We start from the raw sequence: 14,482 nt of genomic DNA, 5'->3' as shown, positions 1-14,482 counted from the left end.
GGATTTAGGGAAGGAATGTGTTATATATACACTGTATAGGAATATAAATGTGGAACAATCACAATGAAGCACTCGTAATGAGAAGATTAAAAGTTATTTGTTATCCTCTCAGCTCCAGCTGCCCTTCTAGCAAGCAGCTTTGCCCCTGTGAATCAGCAGAGCCAGCTGCAGGAGCAGACAGCCTTTCCTACAACAGGGCGAGGCGTCAGCTCCTGGAGCCAAACCGCGAGTGTTCTACAGAAAGAGTGCTTTGTGAGGGCCGTGAGAGGCAGTGCAAACAGACGCAGCCACGGCCCAGAAACAGAGACCTCTCCCTCCCGCGACACATGGACCAGAACGATAGCAGACCACAGTTGTGGGTTTTTAATAAAAGCGCTTTAAGACATCATGAGCGGCACAAGATGCAGCAGACCTCACCACTTAACAAAACCAAATCAGGGCAGGAGCACACTGCTGGGGGTTTCAGAGAACCAAATATCCTTCCCTCCACCCACCCCTTCAACAGCCAATCACATCAGAAATGAACAGGCTGCTGAGTTACCCATGCCCCTCTAGAATTATGAGGAAGGCTGAATGTAGAGGGATGGAGGCAGCTGGACTAGACCCAGGAAATCAACTGCCAGACTAACATCTTTGATTAAGTAGGTAGGCTGCTCCTAGGGTAAGCGAACCAAGAAGCGTCATGCTAACCTCAGTGGACACAGTGTGCTGTGGAATGCCCCAGGACCCACAGGATATTCGTCTCCTCCATCCAACTTTCATGAACTACTGCACAGAACCAGTGGACTGTCTCTGGTATAAGTCACCGCTTAACCCTCACTATTATTGGTTAAGCCTGTTCCCATATCCAGACTGCAGGCTACTAGCAGGGCACATTTGAAGGACCAGGAGCCTTGTTTTAGAACTCCCGACCCAGCCCCCCTCACATTACAAGGCAATAAGGGTGTGTATGGGATCTGCTAGACAAATGCATTAGCTAAACAGCTGGTTCAAAGAGAGAGAGGATGATGCCTGTACTAGAGAGTCTCCATGTCTGTTTAAGAGCATGGGTGTGTGGTGAGAGGGGGAAGGGGAACGGCTTGTTCTCAGAATCCCAGCACACAGGCGAGAGCTTTGGAAGATTTTTATCCCTGCACATTGTTCTTTGGGTAGCGCCGGCGGCTCAGTATCTGTAGTGGTCTGGCTTGAAGGGCCCTTCTTTCGGCAATCCCAGGTACTTGGCCTGCTTGTCACTCAGTTTTGTCAGCTTCACGCACAGTTTATCCAGATGAGCGGCCGCCACGGCTTCATCCAGCTGAAAGACAACAAGAAAACGTTAAGCTCGGAGGTTCAGTCCAGTGCTGAAGGCTGGTGGAGTCCATGAAGTGGTGCCCACTGGTGGCCATCACACCAGGGAGGCCCAACCGCCAACCCCAAGTGTTAAATGTAACAGGATCTACAGAGGAGTGAGAATGAGATAGTCCTGCTCTTCCCAGGTCCCCCCCTTTGTCCTGAGTACAGTGATCTCTTTACACCTGAGCAGTCAGTAACGAAATCATTCAGCTGCAGCTTCCCCACATCACCTGGCTCAGTCAATCTAAAGTCCAATCACAAGGCAAGAGATTAACTTGTGGCAGCCTTTCCTGGACTGTACATTTTTGTACCCAATGTAATCTCCATGCATTAGCTCAAGAGCAGGGAGCAAGCTAGTCAGCTAAAAGCAAAAACAAAAAAAGTATCCGGCCTCGTTGTGGTGGACAGAAGAAAAGTTAGGCTGGTAAAGTCAACCATGCTGCCAGCCTCTCTTCCCCAGGCCCTAACAGTATCTCAACAGGGTACTATATTGTCCAACGGGGAGATTTTAGATAAGCCATAAGACTTACAGAAGAGTTCCCCAAAGAAAAGACTATTACCTACCTTTCGTAACAGTTGTTCTTAGAGATGCGTTGCTCATGTCCAATCCAATAGGTGCGTGCGTGCCGCATGCATGATCGTGGGAAGGTTTTACCCTAGCAGTACCCGTTGGATCAGCTGTGGAGCCCCCTGGAGTGGCGCCTTTATGGTGGTGTATATAGGTCCCTTCTGACCTGCAGCCTGCTCAGTTCCTTCTTACCCGAATACTCCAACAGAGGGGAGGTGGGTGGGATTTGGACTAGATATGCGCAGCACATCTCGAAGAACAGCAGTTACGAAAGGTAGGTAACTGTTTTTTCTTCGAGTGATTGCTCATGTCCATTCCAATAGGTGACTCCCAAGCAATTTCAACGGAGAAGGGGTCGGAGTTCACAGAGTTGCTGATTGCAATACTGCCCTGCCAAAGGCCGCATTGTCCCTCGCCTGTTGGGTGATGGCGTAGTGCAACGTAAAGGTATGGATGGAAGACCACGTTGCTGCCTTGCATATGTCTTGGATAGGGACCTGTGCAAGGAATGCAGCAGATGACGTCTGGGCTCTTGTGGAGTGCGCTGTTAACGGCGGGGCTGGAATTTTAGCTCGGTTGTAGCAGGTTCTGATGCAGGATATGATCCATGATGAAATACACTGGGTCAAGATGGGAAGCCCTTTAATCCTCTCGGCAATTACAAAAAAGAGCTGTGGTGACATACAAAACAGCTTAGTGCATTCAATATAGAAGGCTAGGGCATGCCTGACGTCAAGGGAATGGAGTGTTTGCTCTTTGTTGCTGGCATGAGGCTTAGGAAAGAATACCGGTAGAAATATGTCCTGATTCACATGAAAATGCGAAACTAGCGTAGGTAGGAATCCTGGGTGTGGGTGTAGCTGCACCATGTCTTTATAAAAGACCACGTAGGGGGGCTCGGAAGTAAGTGCTCTGAGCTAGGAGACCCTTTTGGCCAAGGTTATGGCCACCAGAAAAGCCATCTTCCAGGAGAGGTAGGATAAGGGGCAGGTCACCAGTGACTCAAAAGGAGGGGCCCATAAATCTGTAAAGAACCAGGTTAAGATCCCACTGGGGAACAGACTGTCTTACCTGGGGATAAAGCCTATCTAAACCCTTAAGGAACCAGCCCACCATGGGATTGCCAAAGACTGACCTGCCCCCACACCCGGGTTGAAGGCCAAGATTGCCGCCAGGTGCACCTTAATAGAAGATATAGCCGGCCCTGGTTGCTTCAGGTAAAAGAGGCTGTCTAGCACAAGGGAAAAAGAAACTTGCTGCTGGGGGTGGGGGGTGTACCTTTCTGTGGGGACCAAAAGGAGAAGCACTTCCACTTCGCCGGGTACGTTGTGCAAGTGGAGGGTTTCCTGCTTCCCAAGAGAACTTTCCTAACAGAGTCCGAACACTGCAGTTCAAGCAGGTTTAGCCATGGAGTTTCCATGCCATGAGGTGGAGACACTCCAGGTTGGGGTGCTGTAGTCTGCCGTGATCCTACGTGATGAGGTCCGGGAGCGTGGGGAGGGCCACGTGGGATGCACCACGCTGGAGTCCTGCCTACTATTCTTGGCAGGGAAGCAGCCCTGCTCTGCCTTCTTCTTTTTGTGCCACACTGGGGATTGTGAACAGTACTGCACCGATGAGCCGGCCTTCCGCGCAGGGGAGCCGTGTCGATGCTCCTTATGCAAGTCCTTCCTTGGTGCCAAAGCGTCCCGCACCGAGGCCGGTGCGTTATGCACTGAGGCTGCCGGTGCAGACTCTTGAGCCGGTTGGGGTCGAAGCACAGACTCCATTAAAAGGAGCTTGAGGCGATAGTTCTGGGCTTGAATCCTCAGCAAGTGATGCACTTGTCTTGCAAATGGCCTCTCCTAAGCACTCCAGACAAGCAACATGCGGCTCCCATTTGGGCATAGGCTTACCGCACCTCTCGCATGGCTTAAATCCCTGGGGCTGCGGCATGCCCCAGTGACGGGGAAAAATATTGCAGGGGGAACCCCCCAACTTAAACGTACTAACTAATAAAACTGTCTAACGATCTAGTGAAAAGTAGTAACTATATACACAGAAAAATGCTAGAAAACACTTGCAAAGCAAGAGACCAGTTGCTCCGATGACCGTCACTGGCAGGAAGAAGGAAACGAACAGGCAGCGGGTCGGCAAGGACCTATACACACCGCCATAAAGGTGCCAGTCCCGGGGGCTCCACAGCTGACCCAACAGGTACTGCTAGAGTAAAACCGTCTGACGACTGCGCACGCGGTGCATGTGCACACCTATTGGAGTGGACATCACTTGAAGACGAACGGAGACTTAACAGGCATTCCAGTTTGGGTACGTGTAGACTAGGAATATACATGAAGGTGAGCTAACTTGATGTAGACCCTGGAAGGTATAAAACTGTGCCGTCACTAGGGAAAAGAGAGCTAAGCTACAGCAAGGAAGCTAAGCTCAATATGCGTTCCTAGTGAAGTAAGCCCTTGGTGCGTTTTATTCCAGAGGTGGTTCCAATGCAGGGTGTCAAACACACCCAAGTGGTTCAGTATTAATCCCCAAATCTCCAGCACAAAAAGGGCTACAGTAATGAGCCGCCCTTTTAGAACAATGCTATTTTCATAAAGCATTTGAAAAAAAAAGAAAAGAAAATGAAGAAGCCCACTCCACAAAAAAAAAAAGTCTTTTGCAATCTATTTGGGCTATATATTTGTGCTTTGGGGTTCCTTCGACTGGTTAGGCCATATATCGTCTCCTGTAATGAATGCTACTAACAATATCTGTTCAAGGAAGATTTAAAATACCTGCATTCCTGTTAGAAAAATGGAGGAGAAAAATATATAGGAAGTGGAAGAGGGCTTGAAAAGTAGAGATGAGCAAATCACCAAAGAATGTAAGGGAGCCAAGGGCGTGAAGTGACAATGCTGTGTAAGAGGGTCGCAGGAAAGAAAGATCTAAAAACCTGCAAAAGGGAAGTTAGTGAAGAAGACAGGAATGCTAAAAGATTTAGAAAGTGAGGAGGTAATGGCACCAGTGCTCCAGATGGCTTCAGAATTTGCACTGAAGAAAAAACGTTCTGTAGAGATGCTTGTGGCTGTAATCGGGGAGATGAGGAACAAATGGCAATACCAAAGATGAAAGAAAAAAAAAATCTATAGCAAGTTACAGTCTGGATAAAATGCACCTGAATATCAGAGGAACACACAGACTGAAAATAAATCATGGGCGACGAGAGCTATTCGATCAATGTAAAAAGAAGCCCTGTTTTGAAGGAAGAACAAGGAATCATCGTGCTAATCAGCCAGATGTATAACCTGTGCAAAGCACCAAGCCATAAAGTAAGGGGTTTATCAGAACATTTGGAAGAAATGCATCTGAGCACCAACTGTTAGTTTTGAAAAACAGATTTGCTTGGCATGTTCCTGGAAGCAATTACCCTATTTTAGTCTAAAAAGGAACAGAGTGATACAGACTAACACACTTCCTGAACTCAGCCACAGTGAAACTGGATGTGACATCAACATTGTTTCATGCACTGCCATGTGCAAACTGCAATACCAACCACTGGGAGCCCCAGCTGATGAGGAAAGCGTCCATTGTAAGATAACCATGTTTCCATTTCCATGAGACGGTTAATATCACATAACAAAGGAATTCTGAATTCAGGAATAATAGAGGAAAACTATGTGGCGACTATCGAAGTAGTGAACAAACAAGGAACAGAGTGATCAATAAAAGCAGGGATAGGCAATGGAGAAAAAGATCAAGCGGTACATTTTATGGATCTACATTCAGATCTAGATTTTCCCCAGAGAAAGGAGTCCGTATACACACCCACCCCTTCCACCCACAGAACCAAGATGAAGCACGATCTTTGAGTGAGGAGCACAGTAGGCTATAGGTAATCAAATAAAAATCAATACCAATTAAAGGAGAAGTAAGCAGCCCAGACACAAAACAGAGACCTCTGCTTGATAAGCAGCAGATTTAGAAGAAACTAGTTTGCAGCATGAATCTATTACAAAAAGCAAATGCTGCTATCAGTGTTCACATGCATAGCTGGAGAGGTAGCGATGCCACTGTGCATAGCTCTGGTGCGATTACTCATGGAACCGTGTTCTGGTCCCTGCAGTTAGGAAGAATTCAGCAAAGCTGGAGCAAACCCAAATAATGATAAGAACTGGCAGATAAAGCATCCGGAGAGACTGAAGTAGATAACTTCGTAGCTAGGGCAGCATTAAATCATAAGCACAGGCCCACGCCTCGGGCCCCAGCTCCTGGAAGAGTCCTGCAATGAGGCCTGACTCTAAGCTTCCACTATAAAAAGGAAGTTTCTATCTTACAGGCTGCGGAGAACAGCATGAAAACATGACCTGCCTGGGCCTGCAAAGAGCCTGAAACAATAGCTCTGAAAGGGGTGAAACGTCCTGTGCCTCTCAGTGGGGTGTTAGCTCCATGACCCACTGTTCTAAGGACCTCACCCACCCTATCACAGCAAAGGGCTGCGTGTATGGCAGAAGGTAAAACAGTGCAGAGGACCCAGCCTGCCCTACACACCAAATACACCCCCCTAGAGACTCTCTCTTTCCCTCTTGCTGCCACCACCCCAGCTTGTCCACAGAGGGAAAGGGAAATCCTTCTGCCACCCTTGCTATTCACCAGGGGAGGGTGCCCCTTCTGCTGCTCCTGTGGGGCATCAAAAGGCCCCACGTCACCACCCCTGCCTCTCTGGGAGGGAAAGGAGACCTGGACAGAAGGGGTCCTTTCTGCTGCGGCTATTCCAGGTAGGTGCAAAGCCAGGGCATGAGGGTGGGGCCACAGAGTGGAGTCCTAGGGGACCCCCTGTTGTGGCACGCCTGGGGCCCTGAATTGCCTGGATCCTGCCATGCATATAATGTAGAAGAGTAAGGCAGCAGTTTGTAAGTCCCTACGTTCCCATCTGAAGATGAGAGAACCAGAAGCAAATCACTTGGATTATACTTAGCTCTTCTTTCAGAGACCAGTATCCTCTCCCCATTTTACAAATGGGGAAATGGGGAGGTGAAGTGACTTGCCCTCGGCTGTCACCCCACAGGTCAGTTGCAGAGCCAGGAATAGGACCCCAGTCTCTGGCGCCCTACCCACCAGACCATGCTGCCCTCCTCCTCTAATCAAGAGTTCAGCTAGGGTATTCAGGAAGCATTTTTCCACAGTAAGAGCACCTGGGCAGTAGAAGGAGACAGTCACTGCAGAGACACAGGAACAGGTTCGATAAGCAGTGAACAGGCTTGGAAGTGACAGCAGGCGAGGGGGCCGTTGCATCAGCTGAGTGGCTTTCCCTGGCCCACTTGAAAACAATTTTCAGTTTATTTATTAGAAGCATTTGCTGAAACAGAAAAACTGGCCAAATCTATGCAGAAGAACGCTTCAGTTTACATTTTCAAAAATGCTAAAAAAGAATAAAAAATGTAACCCCCCCCCACTTTCTCTCCAGTGGTGAATAAACAACACGCCCTGTGCACCAAGGGGGTCAGGAGTCACAGGTTTCTCAGGGTAAAAGACGAATCACTGCCACAAAACCCAGAGAGAAGGTGATCCACTTGCAGAGGAGGCGGAACAGAGCCAAGTTTGCTTCCCATGTCCCCAGTGCTATAAACAAAACTCAACAGAAAAGGCCGCTTTCCTCAGGGCTCGGGAAGATGCCCAGAGGAGGCAGCATTCGTGCTGGGGAGGGAGAACTGCTCAGTGCCGCAGACTCCAGCTTCCTGGCCAAGAGGTTCGGCTGGCGGCCCTGTCGGGGAGAGACAGCCCTGTTCAATTTGCACCCCAGCCAGAAAGATGCGAATTGCTGACCGGAAGAGCCACCCCTGACAGGAGCTGCCTTTAGGCTAGTTCACAGCTGCTCCGGTTGCTGGTGCAACAGGCTGTAAAAACAGAAAAGCAATTTATCCACTGAGTTCTCACTTTAAACACAAACCGCCTTTGGCTGAGTGAAGGCTGCTGTCAGAGCCATTCCAGTCGCTCCTCTGGCTGGACCCTCTCTCAATGGTCTTGTCACAGCACCAACAGACGTGCCAAAACTTCAGGTGACAACAGGGGAACGAAGAGTGTTCACACGGGCAGAGTGAGAACGCACGGGGTTTCCTTTACTATATACAGTATCCCAACTGGCTGCTTGACCTAGGCACTCTCCCTCCTCTCCTGGCACCTGGGAGAAAGGAGGTGGTTACTCACCGTGTGCAGTAATGGAGGTTCTTTGAGATGGTTGTCCCTGTGGGTGCTCCACTGTAGGTGTTTTGCACCCCTGCACTTCTAGTCAGAGATCTGCATTAGCAGTGCCCCGGTTGGCTGCTCCAGGCAGCTACCCAGCACATGCAGCCCCCCCCAGTTTCTCTTCAATCCTCTGGGGTAGAGAAGGAACTCTGAAGCAGAGGGGAGGTAGTGGAGCACCCACAGGGACAACCATCTCAAAGAACCTCAGTTACTGCACAAGGTGAGTAACCTTCTCTTCTTCTTCGAGGAGTATCCCTGTGGGTGCTCCACTTTAGGTGACTGTGGAGCAGTGCTCTTTGGAGGGGAGGGGCTTCTGAGTTACTGAATGCATGGTGGATAGCACCGAACATCCAAACTCTCCTTACAATGTGTATGGATAATCAAGGTGGGCCATTTCCAGCACAAATCCAGGTTCTCAACCCCTGCCCTCCCTGCACAAACCCAGTGTGTGTGGGGGGGGGGAAGGGAGGGGGGAGTTGAGAAAACCTGGATTTGTGCTGGAAATGGCCCACCTTGATTATCCATACACATTGTAAGGAGAGTGATCACTTTAGATAAGCTATTACCAGCAGGAGAGTGGGGTGGGGGGAGGTATTTTTTCATGCTTTGTGTGTATAAAAAGATCTTCTGCACTTTCCACAGTATGCATCCGATGAAGTGAGCTGTAGCTCACGAAAGCTTATATTCAGGCCCTAGTTTTGTAAACAGGGTTGTAGTGATGTGAAGGGCATCGACTGCAGCCTGGTACGTGGAAGCTTTTAGGAGGCAGTCGTCTAGGTAGGGAAATATTATCACACCCTGTCTGCGAAGGCATGCTGAGATGACGGCAAGGACCTTTGAGAATACCCATGGGGCTGTGGATAATCTGAACGGGAGCACTCAGTACTAGTAGTGGAGGTTCCAGAGTGTGAAACAGAGGATCCTTCTGTGCACCAGATGAATAGTGATATGGAAATCGGTGTCTTGTATGTTGAGGGCCGAGAGCCAATCTCCTTTCTCCAATGCTGGGATTATGGTTGCTAGGGTTATCATCTTGAAGCGCTGTGTTCTGACGAACTTGTTTAGCTTGCGCAAGTCCAAGACGGGCCTCCATCCGCCTGTTTTCTTCTGGGTGAGAAAGTGTGAATAAAATCTGCTCCCCCTGTGCTTGGCAGGTACAGGTTCTACAGCACCTAGTTGCAGGAGGTGGTTTACTTCCTGTTGTAACAGACGGTTGTGAGATGGGTCCTTGAAGAGGGACGGGGAAGGGGGGTGGGTAGGCAGGATAGAGGTAAAAGGGATAGAATAGCCCTTGCCTATAAATTTCCAGAACCCACTTGTCTGATGTAATCATTGCCCAGAATGGATAGAAGGGTGTTGGGTGGTCCCTAAATGGGCAGGAGGTTATGAGGGACTGTAGCAGTGGTGGGGCTCTCGTGCCCTCGACCAGCACTTCAAAATGCTTGTCTGGAAGTGGATGGTTGAGACGTCGCTGACTGCTCTGGGGCTTGTCGGCATCTTGTCTGATGATGTTTGTGGCGCTGGTTATAATGGCTCTGAGGTTGGGTATACAGAGTAGTGCGGAAGCATTGGGTATAAAATCTGCCCTGTTTCTCTTTGTTCCCAGGGGCATATACTCCGAGGGTTTTCAATGTGGCACGGGAATCCTTGAGAGTGTGTAAGGTTGCATTTCTGCCTTTCGTGAACAGGTTTTGACCTTCAAAAGGTAAGTCCCCCGACTGTCGCCTGAAGTTCCTTGGGGAAGCCTGAAAGGTGGAGCCAGGACACCCTTCGCATGACTACACATGTGGCAATGGAGCAGGCTGCCATGTCAGCGGAGTCCAGGGAAGGAGGGAGCCCTTCTGTTAGGTTAGCTTTATACTGTTCTTTATTTGTTGGAAGATGTTCAGTAAAAGTGGTCATTTGTGCAAAAATGTTGTGTGTTCTTGGACAGTAATGCAAAATAGTTTGCTATGTGAAACTGGAGGGTTGCCAAGGAACAGGCCTTCCTGCCAAAGAGGGCTAGGTGCTTCCAATCTTTATCATTAGGGGTGGTCTTAGCCAGCTGTTGCTTTCCCCTTTGATTAACTGCCTCCACCACCAATGAATTAGGGGTGGGGTGAGTGAACAAAACTTGGCTCCCTTAGCTAGGACATAGCCAGTGGTGAGCTGGAGCCAGTTCGCACGAACCAGTTAAATGTTGAAGCTGGTTTAGAACCGGTTGTTAAAGGGGTGGGCAAACTTCGGCCTGCCTGAGCTCTCAGCTGGGGAGGCTCCCCTGAGAATCCCTTTTTAATTTTTACTCACCCGGCAGTGCCCTGGGTCTTCGGTGGCACTGAAAGGCCCACCGCCAAAGTGCCACCGAAGACCCGGAGCAAGTGAAGGAACCGGTTCTTCAGCTTTTGGCAGCTCATCACTGGACATAGTACTTCTTGTCTAATCTTTTAGAAGAAGCTGCAGCTGGCATCTGCCAGACAGTTTTTGCTGGGTCCATGATGGCTGCATCGATGGACAGTGCAATCTTGGCAGCAGATGCATGGAGAATATCCATCAGCATATGTAAGTCTCCAGCAGCTCTGCCAAGGAAACGTCGAGGGAGTCAGCCACTCGTTTAAATAATTCCTGGAAGGATTTGAAGTCATCGCCTGATGTGGGAGGAGGCATTGTTTCATCAGGAGACAAAGAGGAGATGTGGCTTGGTGGGGAATGGTGCCACCGTGGTGGCTCTTCAATTGCTTCTGCTTCCTCTACGAGAGCTTCTGGGGAGGTTACGGCAGAAGGGGAAGAAGACTGTTGTGATCTGGGTGTTCTGGACCTGGATGGGTTGGAGGGTTGTTGCATGTTCTGGGTTCTGTATAATGCCCATGAGTCCCAATATGGCCAGTTTGGTGGGAGGACTATAGGAGGGGGCATCCATTGCAGAGGTTGCCACGCTATTGGCTGCTGTCGTGAGGGTCTAGGTTTGGGCGAGGAATGGCAAGGGGTGCACATTCCTGCTCCCACTTCCTCCTCGTAGTTGAAGAGTGGAGGGGCTGAGGCAGCAGACGTATCAGTCATGCTTGGCCCTGATCTGGCTGGGGTACTGTCAATACCAAAGAGAAGCATTCCTGGAGTGGACGTGAGGAAGAGGTCTGCTTGGCTAACAAACTGCTGCGGCACAGGGAAGCTCAGTGCCGACGGAGGAGGCAGGCTCTGATTAGAAATCGTTGTGATTGCTGCCGGTGCCATAGACCTGCTGCAATGTATTGGTCCAGCAGATGACGCCATTGCACTGCTCGGTGCCGAGGTAGCCTGCCTTCGAGCTAGACCACAGGGGGTCTTTTCCTCCTCGGGCGATCCCGGTGTGGGACGGTCCCCATGCCTCTCGGTCCATGGCTCGAAGTGCCGATGGTACCCGGGCAGATTTGGCAGTCGTAGATTGCCTTTTCTGAGGCTATTCTCGCTGAGGCAAGGAGTGAGACCACTTTTTTGTGGTTTTCTATGGGACTGGGTCCTTTGCAGTGGTTTTTGAAGAGGATCCCATGTCTGATGCAGCTGCGGCTCAGCTGCGGGGAGAGGTCCTGCGATCAGGATCAGAAGCAGGTCAAAGGGATTTCTCCAGCATCGTAAAAGTTTCAATTGCAGATCCCTAGCTTTTCTAGTCCTTGCTGTCGGCTCTTTGCAGTGGTGGCACTTTTGTGCCATGTGTCTCTCTCCCCCAAACAATGGACACACTGCAAGTGACCATCTGAGACTGGGATTCACGGTCTACAGGTCAGACAGTGTTTAAAACCTGGAGAATCAGGAATGCCAGAGAGGCTGTTCACAAAGAAGGAATGAGAACAGTCCCTTCCGAGTGCCTCTGGGCTGTGAGGTGGATAGCCACCTCAGGAGGGAAAAAAGAAAAAAAGGTTGTGGTTTTTTTTGGTTGGTTTCAATAGAGCAAAAACAAAGGACAAAGTAAATGAAGGATAAAACTAGGAGGGTTGAACTAAAAGAATAGCAAGGTTTTGATGGCACTGCTGTTGTTCTGACCAAAGCCAATGGCAGTAGAGAAGGAACTGGGGGGCGGTTGGCTGTGTGCACTGGTTGGCCATTCGGAGCGGCATGAGATGGCTGCCATGCGTGCGTGGCCAACCAGGGCACTGCTACTGCAAATCTCCAACTAGAAGCGCAGAGCTGCACAATCAGTTAAAGTGGAGCACCCACAGGGACACTCCTCGAAGAACAACAATTGGTACACAGCCCTTGTTAGAGCAGGCTCCTTGCCCAATTGCAAGCAGACAGTTTAAGGTTCACATTCAAGGTTAGCTTTGAAAGTGTTGATTTCAAGTTATTCTAGGGGAACTGATGCACCCCCACTAGATAAGTACACACACTTGCAAAAAATCATCACGCTACCAACCAAGATCTAAAAAGTCTGTCTTCTCTTGCCATGATCACAAAAGGGATTTTTTAAATGCCTGAACAAGCTAACAGAAAAGTTCTTTCTGGATGGGAGAGTAGTTTTCTTGATTACACACAGAAATTCAAAACCATGCACTAGATCATCTGTACAAATCTATCCAATGTTTCTATTGGTAATACCTACATCTTTCTTTTGTTCCGGCACATTAATGCCAACTCCCATTAACCTCCTTGAAAACCTTCCCCTACCGAGTGCCACATTTTTTAACTGGGGTTTCTGGTACTAGGCACTTCCCTAAATCAAACATTGATGCAAATTAGTCCTATCTGAGATACTAAGCCCCACACACTTCATTTTATGTAAGTGGTTAGATCGCAGATCCTCTCCCTTATTCAGTTGGTTTTACTGGGTTTTGTTACTAGGAACAGCATTACAGGGGGCTTGAAGCTGTGTGTTGAGGGGCGGCATTAAAGTAGCATAGCCACTGAATGACTTCATATAAAGGTTTTTTCCTCCCAGGAGAAAGGCAGAGGTGCATTCCCCCACTCTTTGTGGGGGTCAATCACGCCCAATCTCCTCCGAGAACACCTTTCTGGCTCATTATTTTAAATAGGTGGCAGTGGGAGCTTAGAAGTCCTTCAGCAAACCCTTCGTAAGCCATTCCACATCTGTCTAATCTATTGACCAAAGGAAAACCCTTTTTGCATTATCACTTCTGGATCTGGCCATATTTCAAAGGTCCGGGGACTTAACAGCAGAACCTTTCTCAAACAACGACCATCTCGTCCAATTTGCAGGCTTGTTTTCGAAAATTGCAACCAGATGACAGTTTCTTTTGTAAACTTATGACAATTGTGAAACGATCCAGATTCCTCCCCCCATCAAGAACAAAGAATCCACTGATCATTTTAAGCTGAAAAGAGAAAACCCAGGAGAATTTGTAGCAAATCCAAGTCAGACAGAGATTTTGCAGAGACGTGGTGGACATTTAGGCAATTAAGACCAGATTGTGGCTAGCTCTGCTCAGGTGCGCAAGGGGGATGGGAGGGTTGGAAGCTTTCCCTCTCCCTTCTCCATCCTGCTCCTCACAGGAGCCAGCTGCAATTAGAGACTCGCACCACTAGCCATCAAAGGGATAGGGGAGAGCTGGGATGAAGCCAGAGACCTACCCCTGATCCACTAGCCACCAAAGCTGGGCAGGCACAGAAAGAACATGCTACAAACACCTTGACGTGTACAGCATGAACAATTCTACATGAGCCAAAATACAGGTCATGGATTTAAACCACAGTGTGACCCGCAGCGTTCCTGTCACAAGTTCCAGTCCAACTCTGTTGTGAGCAACATTCTGGCTACAAGAGCAGCCCTACTTCAAAGACTGTCAGTGGTGTATGTTTAGCACCCTTAAAACCAACCACACCCTCATGCAATGAAGCTCCTTTAAGCAAATACCTGATAAAAGAATTAGCTTGTTCACAGGTAAGATGCCATATGTAAATGAGATGTCTGCCTCCTGATGGATCCATTTTATCAGATTGTTCACTGCTTCAGGTAATAGAAACACTGACCTCACAAGGCAACTTGTTTCTAAGGATCCCAATCAACATTAACCTAGCCTCAATACCTGTGAGAGAGGGTTGCATTGCTCCCATTTAACTGCTGGGGAAATGGAGGCAGAGGATACCCAAGGACACATGGCAAAGCTAGGTCAGAGCAGAGAGTTCAAATTTTTTCTTTTCTTTGCAAAAATGTCACAATATATATAAAAAAATGTTTTCAAGTTTCCAAAACTGTACAAATCAGAAGGACACAGCTAGAGTGAGCATATCCTACCCAACAGTCAGAATACCACATGACAACGTCACAGCCTGCTCCCAATCAAAAGTTAAATTGAAAAATTATTTGCCGCTGTGTTTTCAAAAAAATCCAAAACCCACCATTGTGAAAGCGTTTGCAAAAAGCAAAGCACCAGAAATGTAGAAACACTGCAACTAAAG

The 14,482-nt window shown here is 48.7% G+C and overlaps 1 protein-coding gene across 1 annotated transcript in view; it reads right to left on the bottom strand.

Moving 5' to 3' along the window:
• Positions 1-348: 348 nt before the first annotated feature.
• Positions 349-14,482, bottom strand: part of AHCY (adenosylhomocysteinase) — a 52,084-nt gene continuing 37,950 nt past the window's right edge. The window contains exon 10 of the mRNA XM_084645715.1: positions 349-1,294. Within this exon, the coding sequence (XP_084501841.1) occupies positions 1,163-1,294 (132 nt within the window). The 3' untranslated portion in view covers positions 349-1,162. The remainder of the gene's footprint in view (positions 1,295-14,482) is intronic.

The sequence above is a fragment of the Lepidochelys olivacea genome, assembly GCF_965140295.1.
Source record: "Lepidochelys olivacea isolate rLepOli2 genome assembly, chromosome: 13".
NCBI classification, from domain to species: domain Eukaryota; kingdom Metazoa; phylum Chordata; order Testudines; family Cheloniidae; genus Lepidochelys; species Lepidochelys olivacea.
Note: the sequence above shows the minus strand (reverse complement) of the source record. Positions and strands in the feature narration are given on the sequence as shown.